General features: G+C 47.2%; 1 protein-coding gene across 4 annotated transcripts in view; it reads right to left on the reverse strand.

The window, feature by feature from the left end:
• Positions 1 to 6,480: 6,480 nt before the first annotated feature.
• NIM1K (NIM1 serine/threonine protein kinase) overlaps positions 6,481 to 27,285 on the reverse strand; it is a 63,500-nt gene continuing 42,695 nt past the window's right edge. For all 4 annotated transcript variants that reach the window (XM_042995336.1, XM_042995315.1, XM_042995330.1 and 1 more), the window contains 3 exons: positions 23,301 to 24,327; positions 9,278 to 9,546; positions 6,481 to 7,300 (listed from right to left, as the gene is read on the reverse strand). In XM_042995336.1, the coding sequence (XP_042851270.1) occupies positions 6,551 to 7,300; positions 9,278 to 9,546; positions 23,301 to 23,592 (1,311 nt within the window). In that variant the 5' untranslated portion in view covers positions 23,593 to 24,327 and the 3' untranslated portion in view covers positions 6,481 to 6,550. The remainder of the gene's footprint in view (positions 7,301 to 9,277; positions 9,547 to 23,300; positions 24,328 to 27,285) is intronic.

The raw sequence follows: 27,285 nt of genomic DNA on the forward strand, positions 1-27,285 counted from the left end.
TCGGGCTCTGTGCTGTCAGTTCAGAGCCTGGAGCCTGCTTCGGATTCTGTGTCTACCTCTCTCTCTGCCCCTCCCCCACTCATGCTCTGTCTCTCAAAAAATGAATAAACGTTAAAAAAAATTTTAAAAAAAAGGAAAAATTAAAGTTTTGTTAGACTGATTTTACAAAAGCATCCCTGTGCCTCCATGTCTTTCAGATGCTATTAAGCAAGCACCTCCAACCCACCTTAGCAAAACTCTCGATCTTTAGGGCAAGAGTTGCTTCCTCCCTGAAGGCTGCCTAGACTGCATATGTGCTTACTGCAAATGTGCTTACATTTCACTCTATCAAATTCCTTATTCAGGCTTGCAAACTCCTAGAGGATCTGTTCTCTGCCTACTTCAACTCAGTACCACACTCACCAAGATTTACAATGTTTCCATCTACCCTGTCTTCTCCCTTCCTCAAAATGTGCCAGGTTTATTCTTCAGGCCTTAAAGCCTTTGGTCTATGCATCAGAACCCTTCGACACATTTCAGATGCTCTCTGCCTTGCCTTCAACTCCAGCCACAAGGGTGGCAACTGTCTCCGGTCTTTGCCCAGGACCCCGGAGAATGTGATAACATCTCCCTTTGGATTCCCGCTATAGACCTTTCGCTTCAGCCTCACTGTGATGTGGGGTCCCCGCAGAACTCACGTGGCACTCACAATTTCAACAGGCTCCAAGTGCAGAGGAGTTAAGTTCCCACGGCCACCCTTGACCAATGATGGACCTGGCTGGCGGATGTTTCCTCCTTTTCTCCCTTGGGCAGACAGTTCTGAGAAACGTTCCAGAAGTTTCCTCAGAAGATCCTACAGAATCAACCACCAGTTGGCCCGTGGCCAATTTGCAGTGCATCCTTATGTGGCTTTCCTCTATTCGGTTTTACTCCTGTGCATCTCCTGTGTCCTGGGTCATTTCCCAAATATGTGAGTTGCATGTAAGCTTTTGTCTCGGGCTTTTTTTTTCTTTTCTCTCTTTTTTTTTTTTTTTTTTTTTAGAATCCAGGCTAAGACGATTGATACCCAGAATAGCCCTATAATGCAGACCCTCAGGGTAGGAGTTGAGGGCTGGTTTACTCACCAGTCATGGCAATCACCCCATTGCTGTTTGTAGTAGGCATATGATTCCCCCCGCATCCCCAAAGATGAACATCTCTAGAACTTGTGAATATGTTTACCTTACTTGGCAGAAGCAAATGTCATTAAGGACCTTGAGCTGGGGAGATTATGCTAGGTGGTCTGGATAGGCCCACGCTAACCATGCAGGCCCTTAAAAGCAGAGAACTTTTCTGGGCTGTGATCAGAGGGAGATGTGAGTTATAGAAAGATGGTCAGAGAGATGTAACATCGCTGACTTTGCAGATGGAGGACCGGGGCCACAAACCAAGGAATGTGGACAAGGAATTTGACAATTCTTTATCAAAGTCCAAGCCTTGGTAAGAAGAGATTGGGATACTGGGGCCTGAGTTAGTAACCACAGTGTAGATGAACCTGAAAATGCTGAGAACAAGATTCTGCTTACACAGGACTGGCAGAAGCAGCTGTTCTCCCTTGCCTGGAGCCCCTGCCAATGTCTCTGGTGAGGCAGATGCCTGCAAGCTGAGGCATGACCTCCTCGAGACCATCTTCCAATGCCCTTATTATTCTCCAAACCCGGAACCAGGTCAGGCCTCAACAGCTGCCACACAGACTGAGGATAGAAATACAGCGTCTGTGTGGGAAGAAGTAGCTTGGGCACAGGAGGAATTGCAGAATCAAGCTAATATGTATTATCAGGAACCAGGGCAAAATGTGTTCGAGTGGATCTTGAAGACATTGGGCCAGGGGTGGAGGTCGAGGAAGAATAGCAGGTGGGATAAGGGAGAGCTAATCATCCTGGGAGCATTTACCCATGACTTGGAGAGGACAACATAAACTGGTCCTAACATGCAGCCGGGATGGCTATAGAGGTTTGGACATGAGTGCGGCCTGCAGTAAATGAGGCAAAGATGTCTCAGTGTTAAGGAAAAGGTAAGAAAGTTCTGGGAGGTACGAATATTAGAAAGGTTTCATTAAGTGAGACTGAAGAACCATCTACGTACATTCCCCAGGAGGACGTTACCTTCACTTGAGGCAATAAAGAATGTTCTGGGAGGGGTGTACCAGCACTTATGTAAAGGTCAGTGATGGCTACACACTGCCAGCAGGCCTTGGCAGTGGGAAATGCTGCCACGGAACCAGGCGTGCTATGATCAGCGGGGATGATGGGATTCCAGAATGACAGAGGTCATGTATTATCACTTAAATGTCAGAGGTGAGGTGGACATAATAGAATGGACAGTTGGCTGGAGGGAAAATCAAGGAGCCTTTGTTTTGTGACAAAGGCTAATAGTTCAGAGTTCTGAGTGACAGCTGGCTAGAGTGTTACCTGACTTGTATAACAAAAAAAAAAAAAGAAAAAGAAAAAGAAAGGAAAGAAAAAGAGGCAAGCTGGTGAGGAGAGGCTGATATAGCCTGTCACGAGAAAATCATGGTCCCAGAGCTAAGTTATAGACCCAGTGCACAGTGACTGGGAGGCCAGGTCTTGAGGAAAAGCCTGCTGGCACAAGTATATACGGTATACGTGCCCAGAATTTTTAAGGACTGTTGGCTAAAAAGTCCAAACTGAACTGGATACCAGGAAATCCTAAACACTATTATGACCCTAAGTGTGGATGGGCGTCTTTAGAAACCAGGTGATGAGTGGAGTTCTGGCCAAAGTCTGTCTCACAGTGGGTCCCACCTTGGGGTTCCTTCCCCAGTCTCCAACTATCTACTTGGGATCGATACTTTTAGACCACTGACCTGTGGAGGAAGAGCCACGTGGAAACCTCCAGGGCTGTACCCTCTCCCAGGCCATGTTTGTAAATCACGAACAAGCACACGAGGAAATGCAGCCATCAGTATTACCATCCAAACTCAGCTTCACTACTAAAAAAATTTAAAGTCACAAAGGTAATGGGCTCCATCAAAACCTCCTTTAACTTATCCATCAGACTTCTAAGAAGAGAGCAGGCAGATAAGAAAGGATGATGGCTGTTCTCTGTTGTCACCCCCACACAGGATCTTCACTGGCAGCCTCTGGCACTGATAGGCAGCTGTTACTTTGGAAAATGCTTTCCTTTCAATTTGCATCAGAAAGGAGGATCAAAACAATGCGCAGGACGGGCAGCTGGTCTCATTTGCTCCAGGCAATTGTCAATCTCCGGCTCCAGGTCACAATATCGTCTGAAGGACTTTATCCTGACAGTGCGGAATATCACCCTAGCCCACTGTATTGTGACAGCGTCCTAGGTGGGTTTAGCATCAGAAAGTGGCAAGAACTCAGATGCCCTAGTGAGACTTATGTGTGCCAGAGCGTGGGTGATAAACGCCCTGAAGAATCAGGGGCCTGTTATATTGACCAAGTATTCAGAGGCCCAATGACCTGGGGCAGGCCTACACATTCCTTCTAAGGTAAAGGACAATTTGTTGCATCTTTTACCCCTTAGTGCTGAGGCAGAGGCACAGGGTTTAGTAGGACTCTCTGGGTTTTGGAAGTACATTATGTTTAGTACATTCTTCCAGTTCTGTCATGGCTGCCCGTTTCCAGTAGATCTCTCTCTCTCTCTCTCTCTCTCTCTCTCACACACACACACACACACACACACACACACGATCCAGTTTCAGGCTTTGCAGCAAACTGCATTGCCACCCTGGCTGTATTACATGACGGTGAGGGATACTGTGGGGGGTCCGGCAATCCCAGTGGACGGCTACAGCACAGCCCTGTAGGGTCCTGGAGTGACACCACACTTTCTGCAAAAGAGAACTGCTTGGGCTCCTGGTGTGTTACGGGGCCCTAGTAGAGACTAAGCACCTGATTGTGGGACGCAAAGAGACAAAGCAAACGGAGCCATCTCCTCATGCACTGGGTCACTATCAGATCCATGGAGTCATAAAAGCAGATGGCACAGCAGCGACCTTACTGGAATTGACATCTACTCAGGATACAGGTTTGCCTTTCCTGCCCGCAGCGTACCCTCTAACACAATCATGCTATGACACAGAGAATATCTGATCCGTTTTCATGGTATCTCTCATGGCATTTCCTCAAAGACTTTCGTGGCAAAGGCAATGGGCACTTGACCATGGGATCTACTCATCTCACTATAAACCTCAACACCTGAAACAGCCAGCATAAATAGGACAATGTAGTGGTTCAGCCAAGGCACTGGCTCTATAGGACAGTATCCTGCAGGGTTGAGGTTGGATCCTGACAGTCTCCAGGACTGGGTACAAGCACTTTAACCATGGCTGATGGATATGTGTCCCCTGTTGTTAAAATACACCGGCCTGGTGGGGTGCCTGGCTGGCTTGGTCAGTGGAGCATGGGACTCTTGATCTCAGGGTTGTAAGTTCAAGCCCCACATTGGGGGTAGAGATTACTTAAGAAAATCTTTATAAAAAAAACAACAAAAAACTATAGGCCTGGGAATCAACAGGTAAAAGTAGGATAGCCTTCTCTCACATCAGTGATGTGAGAGTGACCCACTTGCAGAATTTGTACTTCTCTTTCCTACAACCCAGGTTCAGCTAGATTAGAGGTTTGGGTTCCCAGGGGCAGGGGGATGCTTTCACCAGGGGACCCAGTAAAGGTCCAGTGAACTGGAATCCATGACTATCGCATGGTCACTTTGAGGTCACTGTGCCAGTTGACAAGCAAAGAGAGGAGCTATCATACTCGTGGAGATTATTCACTCTGATCATCATAAGGGGATAAAGAGGAGAATGTCTGGAACCCAGGAAGTTCACTGGAGCCTAACTTTGGGGCCTCATGATACCAGTGAACAGGCAATTGCAGGAACCACGGCCTGACAAGGGCAAGGCAACTCAAGGCTCAAATCCTTTTTTTTTCTTTTTTTTTTTTTTAAGATTTTGTAGAATCTTTACACTAAATGTAGGGCTCAAACTCACAACCCCAAGATCGAGAGTCACATGCTCCACCAACTTAGCCATCCAGGCACCCCTAGAGTCTCAAATCTTTGATGATAAAGATTTACACCATACTAGAGCAATCTAGGCCAGCTGAAATGCTGGCCAAAGGTGAGGGACCTTTAGAATGGGTGACAGAGGAGGGAGGGATGAATCCAATCCTAGCCTCGGGACCAGCTGCGGTAGTGACTGTGGCTCCATAGTCTTCAAAGCGTGGTCCCTAATGGCATCGGCATCACCTAGGAACTTATTAGAAACGCAGGTTCTTGGGCCCCGCTCCAGATGTGCTGAATCAAAACTCTGGGGGTGGGTTCTCACGGTCTGTTTTAACAAAGCCTCCAAGAGATTCTGATGCATCGGACCTGAGAACCACTGTTGTAACTTGTCCTACTAATCCTCCTGCACGGAGTGCCAGCAGTGACTTGGATTTAACAGAGAGTGGGTCGGGGCAGAGCCTGGGGTGGTGTGTGTGCCAGGTAGCAGCTATGTGCCCATCGGATCCTTCCAGCCACGCTTCTCCCTCCAGCCACTGAGGCTGTGACTGTTTCCATACAAGTTTGAACAACCTTATGCAGGTCCTACTTGATCGTATCTTGTCACCTGACCCTGGCCACCTCCGGGGCTTCTCTGACACTATGGCATGGGAAGCACCAGGAACTCATCTGGCACTCACACATCATAATCTGCAAATGTTCTTCCAAAGCATGCTCCAGGGGTACTTACACACAGCAAATTCTGGGGATGCAGGGCAGGTGACACCATGGGACCACTCTTGACTAGTGGTGAACAGGAGGTGATGGGTAAATGTTTCTCCATTTGTGCCCTAGGCAGACACCTGAGATGTGTTCCATAAGGCTCCTCAGAGCGTCCTGCACGACTGAGTGCCGACCACCCATAGCTCTGGCCAATGTGTGTTGGCTTTTCCTGTTTCTCTCCCCTGCCCCTCTCTCCTCTCCAGGATCATTTCCCAAAGAAACTATTCTACATGGAGCCTCTGTCCTAGGCTTTGTTTGGGAGGAACCCAGTCTTGAACCCCTAGCTGCCTGGAATGCTCTTGGCCTGCTTTCCAAGGGTCACTGCTGCTTCCTATTCAGATCTCAGACTATCTACTCCAAGTATCCTCTCCTAACGGTCCCATCCAAGGTAGCAAACCTCTAATATCACATCACCCTATTTGCATTCTCTTTAAAGCATCTATCACTATCTGACATTTTTCTGTAAAAAATGTCTTTGTCGCTGCCTTTGTCCGGCACTAGAATATCCTGAACAGGAGGGGAGGGGCCGGGCCTGTGTCATTCTTCGCTCTTTCCTCGGCACCTTAAACAGTTCCTGGCAGAAATATTTCTTGATTAAATAAATGAATGAACGCTAGAGTTGAAGAACAAGAAAGCAAATCTAGGCTTTTCTGGGGGGAAAATGCAGATCTTAAATTTAAATTTATTTAAAAATTACAAAAATGTCTCCACCCAAGTTGTCCGTGAAAAAATTTAAAAGCAGCAACAATGCTCTTGGTTAATTATCAGCAGTTAACGCAATTTATAAAATTGAACAAAACTTAGATGTGTGTCTTATGCCTCTATAGACACGGGACCCTTTCTTCAGGTCCCTTTCTTTCGGGTCTGGTAGTATCATTATCGGGACACTTTCCAAAGCCTTTTTTCTTTGGACTCTATGTAAAATGATCCGATAGACCCCTGTAATGGAGCTTCGGGCATCTCTCCCTTGGTTGTTTCGAATGTGCTCTTCTGTAATACCCAAGTGTTCTAAAGTGCTTTTGACCTCGTTTTCTTCTTCCTTGAGGGTGCTGGTTTCGGACAAATGTTTGGGATCCAGTTGGAAAGGCTCCAGAGGGGTGGGGTACGGCACCCCTTGCATCCACTCATTGCTCATGATGGAATCGATGCCGTGCCTGTCGGTGGGTACGGGCTGAAGGACGCCCCGGATGAGGCGGAGGCAGGGCTCGGACACGTGCGGAGGCACGCTGTATATGCCCTCCAGGATGCTCTTCTTCAGCTTGGCCACGGTCTCTGCCCGAAACGGCATGGTCCCGGTCACCATGAAGTACAGAAGCACCCCCAAGGCCCAGATGTCCACATAAATGCCGACATAATGCTCGTCTCGGAAAAGCTCGGGCGCCGCGTAGGGAGGCGACCCGCAGAAAGTGTTGAGCATGTCGCCTTTTTTACTTACTGTGCTGAATCCAAAATCACCCACCTTCACACAAGTATTACTGGTATAAAACACGTTTTCTGCTTTCAGGTCTCTATGAATAATTTGGTTCTCATGCTGTGGAAGAAGACACAGGGAAAAGCTATCATTTTCAAGGAATAATACTAACAGAAGCAAATGTGTCAGTTGCTCTGAAACAGTGAAGTGATAGATGACGGAGTAACAACCAGTTCAGCGGATGTCAACCTAACTCAGATTGCAAGCCTCGAGGGCCGCCCGGCCATGCCCTTTAGCCAACGTGACACCCACACATCCCCCAAACAGACCAAAGGTTCTTTTCTTCCGTGGGGCAATGGTTGGAGTCTGTCTGACACTTGTGACTCAGGTATCAGTGCCAGAAATGAAACTTAGATCTTTTGAAACTACATGATCCAAAACACAACGAAATGGTAATCCTTCATGTTTGAGGCCATGAATGAGTTTTTCTGGCTGAGCAACTCTTGCCTAGAGCCAACACCAACAAGACTTAGAGCCCTCCCCAACTTTTCAACCCTGCTCCTTTGTGGGGGCTCCTCTCCAGAATTCAGTAGAAGGAAAGAGGCTATATTCAGCAAGTTTTAGCAAGTCCCACTGTGGGTGGCGAGCATGTACCCCACCCCCACTCTCACATTCTGGATCCATACAGACAACCTTGAAGACCCCCGACCTACTTAGTCCCGAGGGCTCTTGGGATGGTTTAATGTGACTTTGCGGGGCTTCCTGGGGTAAGAATCTGGGCTTTGGGGCCTGATGGCTGGGTTAATTTTAGGTTCAATGATCCCAGCAGTGTAATATGAGTGTTTCCCTTCTTTGTGAAATGAGATACCGGGAGCCACCTCATGAGATTGTTGTGAGGGTGGCCAGTGGTACTGTATCTGCAGTGCTCAGCAAGGTCCCGGCCCAGAGTGGACATGCTCAGTGGAATCTGGATCTGTGTCCATGACTCACCACTGGACAGATGGGAGAAATGTCAGGGCATGGAGCTTCAGAGGCCTCAGTCTGAGTTCCCTCTGCTCTCCCACCCAATTTCTTTTCCAAGTAGGATGTGGAAGACTCTTTGCCCATCTGTTCCATTGCTCAATGTGGGTCTGGCTTACTGCCTGGCCCTGGGACAGTTCACCACAGCATGGGGCCACTTAAATGACACCTGGTGGAACTGAAGATCTGAAGCACCCACCCCCATTACGGTTGGGCTTTTCTCTCTCACTCACTTCTTTTTCCTTCTCTTCTCCCTCCCAATGCCTATCTCAGGTCCCTGGGTCACTAATTTCCCTTAGTAATTTGTCCAGGAGGTCACTTGATGACAGTCTTGCCTCCACAGCATCCAGTCAGAAGAACGAACTAGAAATAGCCTCTCACCTCACGTAGACCCCAGACGAGTGTCTCTTTCCTGCCAACTGTACTGAGACTGTACTAGGTAAAGAGGACAGCCCAGACTTCTGCACTAATGGAGCCGTAAAGATGGTGGTCAGGCCCACGTGTCAGGCTCCTCAGTGTGTGGGGGCAAAACAGCCAACAGTGGAGAGGGCACAGCAGAACCAGTTCTGGGAGGAACTAGGGGTGTGTGTGTGTGTGTGTGTGTGTGTGTGTGTTTTAGGAGTCCACATTTACCTAAAGAAATGATCAGAGGACTAAAGTAAGAATGACATAATAAATGTTAATCTGCTGAGCACAGAGGCAGCAAGAGCTGGAGGAATTCACCAAAGGCAAGAAGGGTCTGTATGAGCTGACGTGACATTGAAGAAAATTCCAGAGAGAGACAAAACTGAGCAGAATCATGAAGGGTGGAGAGGATTTGGAATATGAGACGTGGTAAGAGGGCAGAGAGACACAGAGGCAGGGAGACAGGGCCCCGAAGCAGCGTGGAGCCAGCTGTCTGGCAGTGACGAGATGGGGGCAAAGAGTGTAATCTCGTCTAGACTCTCACAGAAGGGACTACTGTCTGCCTTTTGCAGGACTGAAGCCTCCGGGGACGCTTGGAGAGTGGCCAACTGGAGCCCACGCTCCCACTGTGGGCCGCGTGGGGGCAAGACTCCATCCCTCACACCCACTCACCATGTGCTTCACGGCAGACACAATCTGGGAGAAGATAAGCTTGCTTTCTGGCTCTGAGAGTTTCCCTTCAGTGCTGATTTTCCCAAAGAGTTCCCCACCCCCTGCATATTCCATCACCAAGTGGAGCTTGGATAGGGTCTCCACCACTTCATACAGACGGATGATATTGGGATGGTGCAGTTTTTCCATGCTGGAAATTTCACGGGACAGTAGCCTTTGGGTTTTCTGGTCCAGCTTGGTCTTGTCCAGGATCTTAATGGCCACCTTTTCTGGGGGAAAAAAAAAAAAGAGAGAGAGAGACGATGTGCCCATGTTCACAGGTACATAGATAGTTAGAAGTGTGAGGAACCCACATGGGCCCCTTTGTTTTACTGGACACAGAGGTTAAATGGCTGTTCCCAGGCTCCTGGAGCTCGTCAGTGGTGATGACAGACAGATGGGAGTTCCTTGAGCTCACAACAGTGCTCATTCCTGGGATCGGTGTGAGTTTTCCACACACAGCTTTTGTGTGTTTTCCTGTCTTCTAGGACTTCCGGACTTCCAAGACTCCTGTCTTCCAAGGAAGTTTCAGTTTGATGATCTTTATCTAGTTGTCTGGGTAAAGTGTAAGCTTCTTTGCTTAGCCCAGAAAGCTCCTCCTCATCAGACCCAACCCACCTCTTCTGCCTCATCCTGCGTCGTTCCTGTCCACAGTCCCCGCAGCCCCACGCACAACGTTACACAACTGTTTGTTGTTCCCTGAAAAGGGACTGAACATCCATGCCTGGGACCTTTCCTCCATCTGGATCATTTCCTCTGCTTGGCTCGTCACTGCTTCCCTGTTCTGTACTCAGGTAACTCCTGATTACCCTTCAAGGCTAGCCTCAGAACCAGTCCCAGGACGTCAATTCTGTGTATTCTCCTTACAATAATCTCAGCACACCGGCCTATAGATGCTGATTCCTTGTCTGTCTCCCCCTCCTCCCTCTTCCCACGTGGCTACGTTTTATCTGACTTTGGCAGCACAAAGCACATAATGTAAGAGTACGGGCCACACAGAGGTCTGTGCAGAGGTCAGGGGGTGCACGAGACTGACCGGCAGGGTGACGTGTGGCTGGTGGGAGGGTTCGCTGGTATGATGGCTCTGGACTGCAGTTTACTGTTATGTATTGAGAGCCTTAAGCATGGCTGCATGTTTTAAGCCAGCCATTTTGCTTTGGTTGATTAACTTTAAAGAAATAATCTGACATGGGCACAAGACTCCCTATGTCAGAAGACTTTGGTGACATTGGGAACAGCACCCAGCAAGAGAGACGGCTAAAATGAAGTGTGGTCCATCCATCTCTATAATGGTACACCATGCAGCTGTCAAATTAATGATGCTGATTTTTATTAATTGACATGAAGTGATGTTCAATACAGAACAAGTGAGAAAAAAATACAAATACACATTTGCATAGAAAAAAGTCTGGCAAGTTATTCACCAAAAAGTTTAGAATACTTATTTTATTAATAGGGGGATCGCGGGTGGTTTTCCGTTAATTTTTTTTTTAACTTATCTGTATTCTCTAATTTTCCTACAATTAATCAGACAATTAACATATATTGCATAATAAAAATGGTTACTGTTTGAACACGGTGAATCTACTCCAAAGTAAAACAATTCTTTTTTTTTTTTTTTTGGTTCGAATTGGACCACATTTTGTATTAGGAAGAAAGAAGTTTCCAGGCAAGTAAACGGGAAAACAGGATTGCAGGGCCCCTGAAGACTCACAACTGCTTTGAAGAACTTGGGCACAGTGGCTGTGGGCGCAAAAATAGATGCCGCTAGTTAAAAATAGGAGTGTTGTTTATATATTAAAGTAGGTCCTTGGGGCTTCTGGAATGGAAAGGGGCAGGGTTCTCTGGTCTCTGAGGTCATGCTTGCTCTAGAGGAGGCAACACTAGGGAAGAAGGAGGCAAGTCACAACGGAGCAGAACCCTTGGGGTTTTGTGTCACCTCAGTGGGCCATCGGCCCCAGGGATGCACTGCCACTACCAGCCGTCCGGGCCTTCTGCCTTCCCGTCATGTCTTTTCTACTGTTCCGTCCTTAGGAATAAGATTCACTCCACCTGCTTACCAGAAGCAGAAACTCTTGGTTTTGGGTAGCCTGTTAGGTAGAGCTGCTATTTTAACAGCTGGAATGATGAGCCCCATCCTTTAACCTGGCAGATCAGCTGCAGAAGAGCCCCCACCGCCGCTCTTCCCTGATCCTGACCCTGAACCTGACCCGAACTCCTGTTAGGGTGCATATCCTCTTTGCTGCGTGGCAGGCAGAGGCACGTGGTCACCCACGTTGCGGGCACCCAAGAATCAGGTCGCGGTGAGGTCAGGCTGCTGTCACAAACCTCCTTTGAGCACAATTCGAGTCTTATTTTATTTTTTGTTTTTCTTTTATTTCTTAAAGTTTATTTATTTTAAGAGAGAGAGCAAGCAAGGGAGGGGCAGAGGGAGAGGGAGAGAGAGAGAATCCCAAGCAGGCTCTGCATTGACAGCACAGAGCCCGACACATTCCCATGAACCATGAGATCATGACCTGAGCCGAAGTCAGGAGCTGGACGTTTAACTGACTGAGCCACCCAGGTGCCCCATTTTTTAATTTTATTTTATATTTGAGTGGCTCTTGGCAAAGGCTGCCCTCCCAGAGCCTGGACCAGAATAAGGCAGGAGAGGAGCTGCGAGAGGGAGGCCTTTCTTTTTTATTATTATTATTTTTTTTAAGTTTATTTATTATTGAGAGACAGACACAGAGCATGAGCAGGGGAGGGGCAGAGAGAGGGGGAGACACAGAACCCGAAGCAGGCTCCAGGCTCTGAGCTGTCAGCACAGAGCCTGACGCGGGGCTCGAACTCACAAACTGCGAGATCATGACCTGAGCCGAAGCCGGACGCTCAACCAACTGAGCCACCCAGGAGCCCCAAGGGAGGCCTTTCTTAAACTCTGTGCCCTGGATCCCCCCGGGCCTCACTCCTGTCCACCTGTTTCCTCTACTTGGTGTCGAATCAGATTATTGCCATGTCTCCTAACATAAATGTATGATCATAGAAAACATGAAAAAGGCTCCAGTATCCTGGATTGTCACTAAGTGAAAGAAACTGCTCTTCCAAGGAGAGCGAGGTGTCCAAATCCACTCTTTCAACAAGGGTTCCGTGAGCACGGACACAACGTGCCAGGCAGTGAGGAAGACACTGTCCCTGCAGCTCAGCAAGGGACAGAGACTTTTAAAAAGCCCATATTACAAGTTCAGCACGTGTGAGGAAGGGGTGCGGGTGGAGCATGGAAAGGCCTCCCTGGGAAAGGACATTTGAGCCGTGACCGAGAGGTGAGGAGGGAGGCCAGGCACGTGGCTGTGGGATCACATGTGTGCCAGGCCCGGGCGAGGGACAGAGGGACACGATGTGTGCTCGAGGACTCGAGCGGGAGCCCACTGTGCTGGACACAGAGAATGAAGGGAGCCCAGTGGGGTACGCGGGATCAGAAAATCCGGGGCTTTGGAGGCTGCCTTAAGAAACCTAGGCTTTGCCTGTGGGACAGCGGGAAGACAGTCCACGGTTCTCGGGAGAGTGATAATCTGACTTCCGTGTCTGAATGAGTACTCGGGCTGCACTGAGGGAAACGGATAGAAGAATAGGCCTGGGAGCAGGTTGGCGGGTTGGGAGATCCCAGAGAGAGGACTCTCCCGGTGCTGGCAGGAGGGAGAGAGACTGGACACACTTGAGTAACCCTCCCCTTTCTCCAAATCTGGTCAGGAGTCTGACACAGGTCCCATGTAGTGGGCAACACATTCCTTAAACTAGGACTTGCAGACTTGAATATCTCGAGAGGCCAGGGTGGTGATAGGGTGGCGAGCTTGCATAAAGCAACAGGGAACAGTGGGGACCACGGTGTCCTGAGGAGGACATGCCCTGGTGCAAACTCAACTCCAGACACTTGTTTGCCACGGAGACTCGGTGTTGTCACAGCTGATTTTTTTCAAGAGAAGCCAGACCTCTGAATTTTTATGCAAACGTTCCAATCGCTAAGTGACAGCAACTAATTCACATTTTTAAACCTAAAGTGAACCAGGCAGAATATATCTCGAGGACCAAAGGGAAAAGGGGAGAAAATCGATATCAGAACACAGAGTGTGGTGTAAAAAATTTGCTACGAGAGGATCTAAGATCGTCTTTACAGACACAGAGCCAGGGGCTGGGAGAATAGGTATCAGGCCCTCCCTCTCGTTCCTTTGATCCCCTGCAAGAGACCAAAGCCGACTGGAACCCAGAGAACTACAGAGACATAACACAGTCTGGGGCAGAGAGCAGAATGGGGGGCGGAGAGTGGATCTGGAGAGGCAGGTGGAAGATGCTAGGCACAGCAGGCTTGCAGGGTAAAGGTGAGGGAGGTGATGTGGGTGAAAAGCAAGAGGCTGTGCTTTCCCTGGAATCTGACTAAGTGTCAGCTAGAAGAATGTAGTGGAGAGGCAATGAGGGAAGGTTCTAGTGGTAGGGATGTATAGGAAAGAAGATCTTGACGCAGGAAAGGCCCTGATACCTTGGGGTATTGGTCCACACAACTTTGGGTTGGCTTTCTTTATCCATGAAATATTTTTGAGCACTACTCCGGTTTCACTCAGAGGAAAAGCCAGAGTCCTTCCTATGACATAATGACCCCACATGATCTGGTGGCTGCTGTCCCCTGGCCTCATCCCTCTGGCCATTCCTGGACTACTACAGGAACTACAGTACTACACTCCCTCCTTAGGCTTGCTACCCTCTCTGCATGACCGCTTCCCCCCCACATCTGTGGGCAGCAACCTTATTTCTTTCAGATCAGTGATCACCCCCTCAGGAAGGCTGTCTCTGCCAACTTATCTCAAATAAATGTGGCCCTCTCTGTGTATATATATATATATACACACACATATATACATACACACATATATATGTATATATGTATATATATATAATATACGTGTACTAATATACACATTTTAAATGTATATATAATCATGGAAATTCAAAAGATATCGTGACAAATAAATATAAATGGAAATTCTTTTTTCCAAGTTTATTTATTTGTTTTGAGAGAGAGAGAGAGAGAGCACGGGGGAAGGGCAGAGAGAGAGAGAGGGAGAGAGAGAATCCCAAGCAGACTCCGAGCTGTCAACACAGAGCCCAGTGTGGAGCCTGAACCCACGAACTGAGAGGCCATGACCTGAGCCAAAATTAAGAGTGAGCCGCTGAACTGACTGAGCCACCCAGGTGCCCCCGGAAATTCTAATATTGCCTTCCCTTATCCAGTGATCATATTGGGCATCCCCTAGGGAATGTGCACCTTACTTTGGAGGCCTCTCGGGGTCAGCAATGACCCCCAATTTGCTAAGACCAATTGTTATTTCTTAGGCTTTATCCCTTCTCCTTGAAACACCTTTATCACTTGGTTTCTATGGCATTTCTCTTCCCTCTTTCTTGTGTGTTTTTTTTTTATTATTATTGAAGCATAGCTGACATACGATGGTATATTAGTTTCTGGTGTACCATATAGTGATTCAAGTTCTGCACATAACGCTCACCTCGGTAAGTACTCCCCACCCATCACCATGCAACGTTATTGCACTATTATTGACTATATCGCCTGTGCTGTGCTTTCCATTTCCGTGACTTATTTATTTTATAACTGGAAGCTTGTGCCTCTTAATCCCCTTTGTCTATTTCACCCATCCTCCCCCCACCCTCCTTGCCTCCGGTAATCACCAGTTTATTCTCTATATTTAAGAGTCTGTCTGTTGGTTTTGTTTTTTAGATTCCACATATTAGTGAATGCACATGGTATGTGTCTTTTCTCCTGCCTCTTCTACTTCTGAGCCTCTTTTGCTGTGTCCTTTTCATCTCGGTAGCCTCTGAGTGTTGGCTACCTGGAGGCACAGTCCTTGGACTCCCTCCCTACAACCATTTCCTTGGTGATTCCAGATGCAGAAGCATGTCTGCCTGCATGACCTCTCCACTTAGTTGTCTTAGTTTGGATTCTGCCTGAAGCAGAGTCCGAGGCAGGGATGCAGGTGCAAGTAGTTTACGAAGGAGATAACACCAGGAAATACAGATAGAAGAATGAAAAACCGAGATGGGAAAGGAAAGACGGCCAGTAAATGATGTGTTACTAAGCAAGTTATCGGTCATCCTGCTGAGTTACTGTGCCTTGATATCACAAGAAGAGCTGGCGTATTTATGGATCAACTACTGCCAGTAACTGGTTTTTGGCCACTCCTGGGGGATGTAAATTCCCCTCTCCTTCTGGCCTCCCATGCCTGCGGGAAGAGCAGGCTCCAGAACCCAGAGAAAGTCCAGAGGCAGAGAGATAGCGAGACTGGCATGTGAAGGTTAGGCTTGCATGCACCGAGGTGGTAAGGTGCCTGGAGACGTGGGTGAGGCCCCGACACGTATGCGTAATGGATGTGTAAAAGGACGTACGACACAACATGTTCCGTACTCTGGGTCTCCTCCCCCCACCCCCAGACGTGCTCCTCCTACAGTCTCCCCAGTTTCAGTAAACGGAAACTCTATTCTTACACTTGTCAGGACCAAAACCTTTGAGGATTTCACTCTTCTCTTACACCCCACTTTGAATCTGTCAGCAGATCCCTACTAGATACAGCCAGAATCCAGCCGCTTCTCAGCATTCCACCGCTAACTTCCTGCTCCAAGCCACCACTAATCTCTTGCCTGGATAACTGGCACAGACACCTACCTGATCTCTCCTTTTCTGCCTTTGACCCCTCGCAGTCTATTTTCAACAGAGCAGCCAGGGTGATCCTATTAAAGCATAAGCCAGATCGTGTCACTTCCATGCTTGGCTCCAGTTTCACTCAGAGGAAAAGCCGGAGTCCTTCCTATGACATAATGACCCCACATGATCTGGTCACTGCTGTCCCATGGCCTCATCCCTCTGGCCGTTCCTGGAGTACTACAGTCACACCCCCTCCTTAGGCTTGCTACCCCCTCCGCATGACCACTTCTCCCCCACATCTGTGGGCGGTGACCTTCTTTCAGGTCAGGGATCACCCCCTCAGGAAGGCTGTCCCTGCCAACGTATCTAAAATGTGACCTTCTCTGTTCCCTATCCCCTTTGCTTGATTTCCTTCTTATCACTCACCACTATGTAACATAATGAATATTTTCCTGACTTATTTTTGTCTGTCTCTCCCCAGTAGAACGTAAGCTTCATAGCACATACTGGTGTCTGTTGTGTTCCCTGCTGTATTCCCAGTCCCAAGAAGAGCACCTGTTACACAGCAGGTGCTGAACAAATATTTGTGGAATGAAGGCTCTGATCTAACCTCACAAGAACCCAGGGTGAGGAATATCGTCACAGAGTAAACTCAGTTTGGCACTTTGCTTTTTCATTGACTGTTCTGTTCTGTGCACCTTCCACGTTACTGTAGACTCTTCATTAATCCTGATTTTTAATGGCTGTGTAACCTTCTATCCAGTGTATATGCTCTCATTTACCTGGCAATTCTTATATCATTGGATCACATAAGGGATTTCTAGTCTTTTGCATGATAAATAACACCCACAATGAGCATTTTTTGGTTACAGTATTTCCAATATTGGACCTATTTAGGATGGATTCACCAAAGCCGCTTTAAACCGTTTTTAAAATAAGAAAACAAGCTTTAATTGCTGTTTTAATGAATGTGTTCAAGAGGAGGTATCATTTGTTTAAAATCCATGAGCCTTCTCTATGAAGCTTTACTCTAGACTGAGTTAGTCCCCAGTCCTGTCCGCCAGGAGGTGACAACAGAGAGGACTTACCAGAGAGTACTGCCATGCCTTGCTCCCTCTAAAATCTCTTCCCTGCCCCCACTGGGTTCTCATGAGGCATTTTATACTAACTTAAGTTACCAAATATTCGTTGAATGTTTAGTTGAATGTTTACTATTTATAACCCATGTGGGGAAATTCTAAGGATCAAAATGATACAATGACACCAAGGAGCCTGTAACCAGAACACCCAAGATTTTCGCTACCCCCTGGATGTGTTAAGCCCCAAATCTTTATTTCCCGTTCCTACTTTCCCTCAGGCTCCAGGGTGGCCGTTAGACTCCATGACCTTCATGTTCCCCCAAATCAGTGCTTCCAAATCTTCCCTCTCAAATCTGCTTCTTTTTCTATAGTCACTACCCACTTCTGAGTTGCTAAATAAATGGGACCCTGGGCATCACTTTCAATACCTCTTCTCCCTTCCTGCTGTCACCCATGCAACTGACCACAGGGTTTTCCAATATTCTGAAATATTTCTCAAATGCATCTCCTTCTCTCCATCCTTCCTGTCACTTCTTTAGTTGAGATGGACATCATCATTCATCTGGACTATTAGACTAATACTTTTTCTGACTTCCCTGACTCTTGTCATGCCCCAACTTCAATTTGCTTTCCTCACTGAAAGTTGATCATATTAATCACTTTGTATTAATTGCTTGCTTAAAGCTCTTCGGTGGCTCCCCAATACCTAAATGACAAAACCCAAATGCACAGGAAGACTCTCCATGATCTAGTCCCTGCCTGTGTCACCTTCTGCATCCCCCTTGCCGAATTCCTTTTAAATTTCCAAATACTCCCCTCACTAGCTCATACCTCCATGCGCTTCATAAACCTCTAGGCCTACTGCAAGCCTGTCCCGGTCAATGACCCTTTCCTGCTCCCCTTGAGCACAGCTGAACACACCCATTTACCTTACTCTGCGGCCACACCTTCCAGTCATATCCCATCTCCAGTACCTACTGTGAGTTCCTAATAGGCTACCACCACATTGTACTCGACTCTGTAAGGCCCAGAACAAAATATCGGTACGGGAGTGTTTATTATATTTTTAAAAAGGAAGGTGAGGGGGCATGAATAAACTGATGAATAAGTAAATTGAGAGAGAAGAAGAAAGGGTTCTAGAAACATGAGACTAGAGTAATACACAGGAAGACCAGGGAAGAAGAGGTCAGGAAGGGCAGCAACAGAGAAAGGGACAGGTACCCGTGGCCTCATTTACTTTTGTTTGTGACAACAGATGGAACATAAAATATTCAGAGGCTGAGTGCATCATCTCTTTTGAGAAATTTCTAATCAGCTTAAAAGGGGACTCATAGCTCTGCCCTATCAGCTTGCAAGGCCCAAGGGAATCTAAGCTGTTAGCTATAAAAATAAACTCCAGCCAACAGGGGCCTCCACTGGAGCCTTCCTTCTAGAGATCCAAAACAGCTGGTGCCCTTTGAAAACGACTGTCCTAGGAGCTGCCCCACCCCCCGCCCTCCCCCGGCACTGAAACTCTCTGCTTTCCTGGGAATCTCCTCCATTGTCTTGTCCAGGCTGTCCCCATTGCCTAGAAAGCCTGATGACAATTCCAGGCCAGCTGGCTTTGATGGGGACCATACTTACACAATCACTGTCCACATTGTACAATCTGATGTGGCTGGGCAATGGGACAGCTGTTTGAGATTCCCAGCGAACCTTTCTAAGCCAATTGCTGGTAAATCTCCTTCCTCTCTCAGAGGTAAAGATTTGGAAGGAACGTTACTTCTCTCTTTCCTTTCCAGTCAGCTCAGGGTGGCCAAATGTCCCTCCTCCTTTCCTCAGGCCAGTTCTTCGGGTCCCTGAGACTCCACTTCCCAGGACCTGAACCACCCTCCTCTTTCCTGAGCCTTCCCTGTCGTTGCATCTGGGGGCTCCCCCTGCTCCCCCGCCCAACCTCTCAGCTCCCTTTATGCTCACCTTCCTGCTCCTTCCTGACCGGAGGCCCACTAAAGGCAGAACCCAAGAGAGGCGGGGCGCGGAGCCAGGACGAGCCCGTTACAGGATGGGCCTACCAGTGAGGCCCAGGATTTCCTTTTCTGTCGCTCAATTACCTGCCATTACGTTTTCTGTTGTTCAAACTTGCTTGTTGAACTGATTTTTCCACCCCCTGTGCTTTTGGCCTCCGTCCCCCTCTTTTGCACATATGTCCCATAGCCAGAGGGTGACACTGAACCTTTGACAACAGGGCTACTCTGTGGTGGGTCAGCACTGAGGAGAGCATGTCAGTGAGGCCACTGAGGCACCCAACTTGCACAGCAGAAAAATGCTGTGTTCTCTGAAACTCAAGGAACTAGAATTCAGTTAATTTTGTAATACAACAGACGAGAAGCCTTCGGCACTTGAGCAGGAAGTCACCATGTAAATGCCAGTTGTTGCTGTCATGCATCTTCTTCTGCCCTCCTTACTTAACAGCCTGTCTGCAGACTTAGACGCTTGCTTGCTAAGGGCTTGCGCTGATTTCTGTGCTTAGCTGCTTATCGGCTCTACGGCGGATGTGTCCGTTGATTTGCTGTGCTCTCTACTCTCCCCTCTCAGAGACACTACTTTGGACCTCAGGCTCTGCTGAGAGAGCCGTGGGACCTGTGGCCCTAGAGGCTGCCACTGACCCGATGCAGGCGTGCCCTTGAACTCAGTGGCGGCCTGTCATCGGTTGGCGGGTGAGCAGTCACATTCTCTCTCCTCAAAATTCGAGCTGTCATAGAATGAAACTGGTGGTATGGAGATGGGTAATAAAGCTGGGACATCGTGTAGACGTGGAACTGGCAACAACCATTCGTGGCCGTGCGTCTTCCGATAATCACGCAGAGAAAGCCACTCTGCAGAAGGAAGTATAGAGAGGCAAGACTTTCATCAAGGGACGCAGAAATGAGCAACCGCGAGCCCCAGAGAAAGAAGAGATGGAGAGTGTGATATCTTGAGACCCGGCTCTGCTTCCCTGCTGTGGGCCCACAGAATTCCCCTCATACACACGAGCTAATCTGAGTAGGCTTCTGTTCCACGAACCCAGCTATGTGTGACTCGGCAGGCCTAAAGAACAGAGACTTTTTTGAAAAATCAGACTAATAATAGCATTTGATGAATGGTTAGTGTGGCTCTGTCTAGGCACATGGTAGATATTCAGTGTGTTAGATTTTTAAATTTTACTCATGAAGAAATTGAGGCGCAGGGGTGCCAGGGTGGCTCGGTCAGTTAAGTGTCCCACACGACTTGGGTTCAGGTCATGATCTCACGGTTTGTGAGACTGAGCCCCACATCGGGCTCTGCACTGACAGCGAGAAGCCTGCTTGGGATTCTCTCTCTCCCTCTCTCTCTGCCTCTCCCTGGCTCATGCTCCCTGCCACCTTAAAATAAATAGGTAAACATTAAAAAAATTGCACAGAATGATAAAGTAACTTGTTCTGGGTCACACAGAAGTAAAAAGAATAATAATCCCACCCAGGTCTCACTGATTCCAAAGCCAGTGTCTTTCCACAATATTCACTCCATGCCCTTCTGCTACTTAATGACACGGCTCTCTCTTAGGCACCGTCTGAACAGGGAGAAGGGCCGGCAGAAAGCAGACTGCAGGAAGAACCCGTGTCACTTCTGGGACACGCGGGAGGGCTAGATGAGGTCCGTGTTTCCCAAAGTGGAGCCGGTAACACTCACGGGGCGCAAAATGATTTTTGTGCGTGGAAACCGCCTTAAATGGCACTGATGCACAGCATAAAAACACTATTCCTGCTTCAGTTATTCTTGAATTCTCCTAATTAAGGCAAAGAGAAAGTCTCAGATTGGTTTTTGGAATGTTTTACTTTTTTGTTACTTGGCGGTTTTCCTTTAAAACTTTGTGGAAGTTCCTAAGAGACTAAATTTTAAAAGTTCTCACCATACACAAAAAAATCCTAACTATGTGAGGTGACAGATGTTTTATTTTATTTTATTTTTTTTAATTTTTTTTTAACGTTTATTTATTTTTGAGACAGAGAGAGACAGAGCATGAACGGGGGAGGGTCAGAGAGAGGGAGACACAGAATCCGAAACAGGCTCCAGGCTCTGAGCTGTCAGCACAGAGCCCGACGCGGGGCTCGAACCCACGGACCGCGAGATCATGACCTGAGCCGAAGTCGGCCGCTCAACCGACTGAGCCACCCAGGCACCCCGGTGACAGATGTTTTAAATAACCTTACTGAGGTAATCATTTTTCAATATATACAGACATAATAAAATCACTGTGGTGCATATTTTAAACCTACCCAATGTTATATGCCAATTATGTCTCAATAAAGCTGGGCAAATACATAAATAAAAAATAAATCTTTTAAATTTGTTTGCATCATATCTGTTTTTGCCATTACCTTCTATTCACAGCAAGTGACGTTGGTTTTTCATTATTTAAATAACATTACATTTCCTTCTGAAGTAAGTTTATTTAAGTAAAAAAATCGAGTTGCACCAATGATAGCTACCCTTTATTGAGTGGCTACTATGTGCCATATACTTTGTATATGTTTTTTCTAATTTTCCCAACAATTCTAAGGTAAGAATCATTATCTCTATTTTATGGCTGAGGCAACTAGGGACCAAAGAGTAAGTGCCTAGGAAGGGACTGAACCAGGACCTGAAACAAATTCATCTGATTCTGAATCCCTGTTCTTTCCACTGCCCCACGCTGCTTCCTCACCACTGGAATCTAACACCTGAACTCACACCCAGGAAAAAGCTCCAAGTTGGCCACATCTGGTAGCCTTTGCTCAGCCTTTGCCCCGTGGCCTTTCTGATGCGCTGGACATGCTCCCCTTTCTGAGTTCCTCCCCTGTTTTGCCTTTACCCAACTTCTCTTCTCCCCTTCCTAATCATGTCTTCTCTCCCAGTTTCTGGCCCCTCGTCTCCCTGTGTCCCCTTTGTCTCTCATTCTTGCTCCAGACCACTGAAAAGCAACACATGTCCCAATTAGATTCGAGTTACAGCACTAGACCTACTTTTGTGGATAAAGTCAGCACTGTCACTGTCTGCTGAAGTACTGTCATTTACCCAGGGAAGCAAGGTGAGTAGCCGAGATGTGAGGATGTGAACCCAGATGCTTGGGCTCTGAGCAAGACGGCAGGAGACTTGGAGCTCCAGTGACTTGGGACTATGCATGTGTGCACATGTGTGTATATGTGTTGGGGGGCAGGGGTGACTTTTATATAGGGGCCAAACATAGAGATGGAATTGAAGGTTGGAGCAGAGAAGAAAATAAGAGTCAACTCTAATATGAGAGAAGAGTGACACTGGAGATAGGGTAGCAGGCTGGGCCTATGGTGAGAAGATGTCAGTACAGTACTCTCAGGAACAGGATAGAGTCCATGGGCTTTAGGAAGTTGGTAAATTATATCAAGTCACAAATGTTATTTTCCTGCCTTACAACTCCCTTATGATAATCCCTAGGCTTCGGCTAAGTTACACGTGGCATGGGGGAGAGTCCACACTGGGCTGGGCCAACAAAGGGCTGCTGGGCTCTCCGTAGAGTTCTTCCTTGAAGCCAGAGTCGTGGGCACTGCTGGTCTGGGGTCCTGAGTGTCTGGATCCAAGGAAACATGGGTCTTTGCTAGACGGCAAGGAGCCAAGCAACAACGAGAACAGAGTAGACTGAAGCAGAGAAGGTCCTGAGATCAAAAGCCTTTCCCCCAGAGATAACAGAAGTAGCAGCCTCAGGTGAGGAGGGGAGACTGAACCCTGCTAGCTACTGGCAGTGGTGACCTGGGAGGCCTCCTGTGCCATTTGCATTGACACACAAACACAAACAGAAGTGATAAATAAGGACTTGGAATATGAGTTGCCTGGGAACCAAGCCCTACCCCACCCCACTTCTCCATGGCCTGACTGGACACAGTCCCCTCAACGTTGAGTGAGCTCATCCACACGGTACGGTGGGAGAGGTTTTAGAGTCAAAATCCTCTGAGATTGAACTGCCAAAAACCACATTTGACTTCTTTGGATCTTAGTTTCCATATCTCCAAATGGAAATACAAATCCTGACCTCACACCATTACTGTGGAAACCAACTGAGGTAACAGTGGAAGGCGTGTGGCACAGGGCTTGCGCCCAGCAGGGCCACCGGAATGTCGCTTCACCTGCTTCCCTGGCTCTGGCCTCCTAACCCTGTCCCCACACTAGGTCCTGATACCACAGGAGACAGTCCAGGAAGGTCAGATCCTACCTTTAGTTAGGGAGTGAATCCCGAGCTTGACTTGGGAAAAGTTCCCACTTCCAATTTCCCCTCGGATTCTGTAGAAGCCAATACGTTTCCCCAGCGTGATCTCTCTCACCACCTTCTCATCTTGGGACATGTCCTGGGTCAGCTTCTCGAAGGGTGTCAGCTGGCGGGGCTGCCCCTCCTCATCCTCCTTGCTGCACTCCGTCTGACAGCCACTTTCCACGCTATCCCGCCGCTCCCACCTGGCATAGTGGGGGGTTACCAGGCCGCCTCCATTCACGTACACTGCAGTCATCGTCCACCCCAGGCTCACATCTCCGTCTCGGCCAAGGGCACCAATCGAAGGCAGGCTCGGGGAGCAGTGCCAAGGGCCCGGGGGATGGGAGATGGGAGTTAGGGCCTGCCAGAGCCCCGTGTCTGTGACAGCTGGCCTGCAGATCCGGGTAGGCTCCTTGATGAGCAGACCCCTTCTTGGTCTGAGGGGGGCAGAGGCACACGGGCCAGCAGAGTCTGCCCAGCCAGGCCAGGAGCCACCCACCTCACTCAAGACATTTCCCACCTTCCCTCACGTGGCACTTCCCAGCTCTCACTGTATAGGCCCGCACATCCAGTTACCATAACCACTCTCCGGCTCAGGCTCCAGGAACTTTCTGGCCCACCATGCAGTCTGATGCTCTGTGGAAGGTGGCTGCGTCCCAAGACAAAGCCTCCAGTTTGCTATTTCCTTTGATGGCCGGAGAATCTTTCATTGTGGTGTATAAGAGCCCCGTGGAGGCCCCCGGGTCCCTGCTGCTGGCGTTCCCTTCTGACCTCCTTCATTTTGCACTTCTCCTGCTGGCCAGCCTCAGGGCCCCCGAGACCCAGTGATCTGGACCCTAGGAGAGTGGAAACTTGCAAATCAGCCTTCTGGTCACACGGGCTGCCAGAGAAGGATTAAATCCCTGCAATGTCACTTTAGCCGGCCTTTATTTAGATGAGGCTTCCTCTAAGCCGTGAGCTGTCTCAAAAGTTTGGCAGGTGCTGATTCACCCTAAGAACAGAGAATAAGAAAATTTATTAGCCTACGCCAATGTACTGTACAGGATTTATAATGAATGTGAAACTGCCTTGTAAGCATTGATCTAAAAAGAAAAAAAAAGCACTGTACAAATTTCAGTTATGACTGTCAGTAGTAAATGCTTGATTATAGATGATTTAGTAAGGAGAAAATGTACACACACACTCCTCAATCTACACTTTAGAAAAGCGCTCACAGCCTGTAAATAGTTTTAGCAAAACTATTTTTCTGTTTCTTGATGTTTAGGACATATGCATGTTGCCTTAAATTGCTTTAAAGCCAGACTTTTAAAATAATGATATGGCATTAATGATGATAAAGATTTCCTATTAATATCAGTTTTCAAAAATTCTTACATTGATTCAAAGAACAATGTTCTTTACAATTTTTCCTATATTGGTTGTTCCCACTCCTTTTTTCTGTGCCATTTGTCATTAGCCATGACAAAGGCTAATTTTTCTCCAAGCTTATTTTCTGGGTATTTCTAATCAGGTATTAGCCTCCAGGCCCAACAGCTCATTCTGAAGGTGCAGAAACAGAGGATAATGTTACTGGAGGGAAAAAGTCTATGGCATCCTCAGTGATAAGAAATACTGTCCAGCGTGAATATCTTCATGACTTTTTCTCCTGCATCTTCTAGTAAGAAATAATCACTTTCTGAATCCCTACTGTGCTTTGTGCTTTTTTCCAAAATGTCTTATCGCCATGAAAGTGGGCACTGGGTTTAATTCATCTGTATTCCCTGCTCCCCTCCTCTCTCCCTCAGCATGGAGCACAATGTCTTACATAAAGAAAGTCTTTCCCTATCAAAATAACACTAGCATTCTTCACAGAGCTAGAACAAATAATCCTAAAATTTGTATGGAACAAGAAAAGACCCCGAATAGCCAAAGCAATCTTGAAAAAGAAAACCAAAGCAGGAGGCATCACAATCCCAGACTTCAAGCTATACTACAAAGCTGTAATCATCAAGACAGTATGGTACTGGCACAAGAACAGACACTCAGATCAATGGAACAGAATAAAGAACCCAGAAATGGACCCACAAACTCATCTTTGACAAAGCAGGAAAGAACATCGAATGGAATAAAGACAGTCTCTTCAGCAACATTGTGCTGGGAAAACTGGACAGCGACATGCAGAAGAATGAACCTGGACCACTTTCTTACACCATACACAAAAATAAACTCAAAATGGATGAAAGACCTCAATGTAAGACAGGAAGCCATCAAAATCCTTGGGGAGAAAGCAGGCAAAAACCTCCTTGATCTTGGCCGCAGCAACTTCCTACTCAACATGTCTCCAGAGGCAAGGGAAACAAAAGCAAAAATGAACTACTGGGACCTCATCAAATAAAAAGCTTCCACACAGCAAAGAAAACAATCAGCAAAACTAAAAAGGCAACCGACAGAATGGGAGAAAATATTTGCAAATGACATATCAGTTAAAGGGTTACTATCCAAAGTCTATAAAGAACTTATCAAACTCAACACCCAAAAGATAAATAATCCGGTGAACAAATGGGCAAAAGACATGAATAGACACTTCTCCAAAGAAGACAGCCAGATGGCCAACCGACACATGAAAAAATGCTCAACATCACTCATCATCAGGGAAACACAGACCAAAACCACAATGAGATACCACCTTAATGTTAGTAAGGCTAACATTAACAACTCGGGCAACAACAGGTGTTGGTGAGGATGCCAGAAAGAGGATCTCTTTTGCACTGCTGGTGGGAATGCAAGCTGGTGCAGCCACTCTGAAAAACAGTATGGAGGTTCCTAAAAAAACTAAAAATAGAACTACCCTATGACCCAGCAATTGTACTACTAGGTATTTATCCAAGGGATACAGGTGTGCTGTTTTGAAGGGACACATGCACCCCCATGTTTATAGCAGCACTATCAACAATAGCCAAAGTATGGAAGGAGCCCAAATGTCTATCGATGGATGTAATGGATAAAGAAAATGTGGTATAGGGGTGCCTGGGTAGCTCAGTCGGTTGAGCGTCCGACTGCGGCTCAGGTCATGATCTCGTGGTCTGTGAGTTGGAGCCCTGCATCGGGCTCTGTGCTGACAGCTCGGAGGCTGGAGCCTGCTTCAGATTCTGTGTCTTCCTCTCTCTCTGCCCCTCCCTCACTCATGCTCTGTCTCTCTCTGTCTCAGATATAAATAAACATTAAAAAAAATAAAAAAAAAAAGAAATATACAATGGAGTATTACTCGGCAATCAAAAAGAATGAAATCTTGCCATTTGCAACTACGTGGATGGAACCAGAGGATATTTATGCTGAGTGAAATTAGTCAGAGAAAGACAAATATCATATGACTTCACTCATATGAGGACTTTAAGAGACAAAACAGATACACTTAAGGGAAGGGAAACAAAAATAATATAAACAGGGAGGGGGACAAAACACAAGAGACTCATAAATATGGAGAACAAACTGAGGGTTACGGGAGGGTTTGTGGGAGGGGGGATGGGCTAAATGGGTAAGGGGCATTAAGGAATCTACCCCTGAAATCATTGTTGCACTATATGCTAACTAGTTTGGATGTAAACTTTAAAAAATTAAATTAAATTAAAAAACTAAAAAAAACAAAGTCTTTGCTCAATGTGTGTTGAACATGATTTTTGAACTTGAGCATTCTGAACCAAAAGCCTGAGTGAACATAAGAGACTGTCTTGGGAATGTGAATTTCCAATTCTGTTTGATAATATCACATTATTACAATTAAGTACAGAGTTGCTTACATTATTACTGTCGTTAAGTATGGGGTTGCCAAATAAGATAAAGACAGGAAAAGAGTAAAGTGCCACCCAGCTCTGTTCCTCTTTTTGCACAGGGAGAGAGGAAGCTGGAAAAAGGATAAGGGATAGAGGTTTAAAAGGGGCCAGGTATTAGGAACCACACACATCTCTAGATT

Source organism: Panthera tigris, chromosome A1 (assembly GCF_018350195.1).
Source record: "Panthera tigris isolate Pti1 chromosome A1, P.tigris_Pti1_mat1.1, whole genome shotgun sequence".
In the NCBI taxonomy this organism is placed as follows: Eukaryota; Metazoa; Chordata; class Mammalia; order Carnivora; family Felidae; genus Panthera; species Panthera tigris.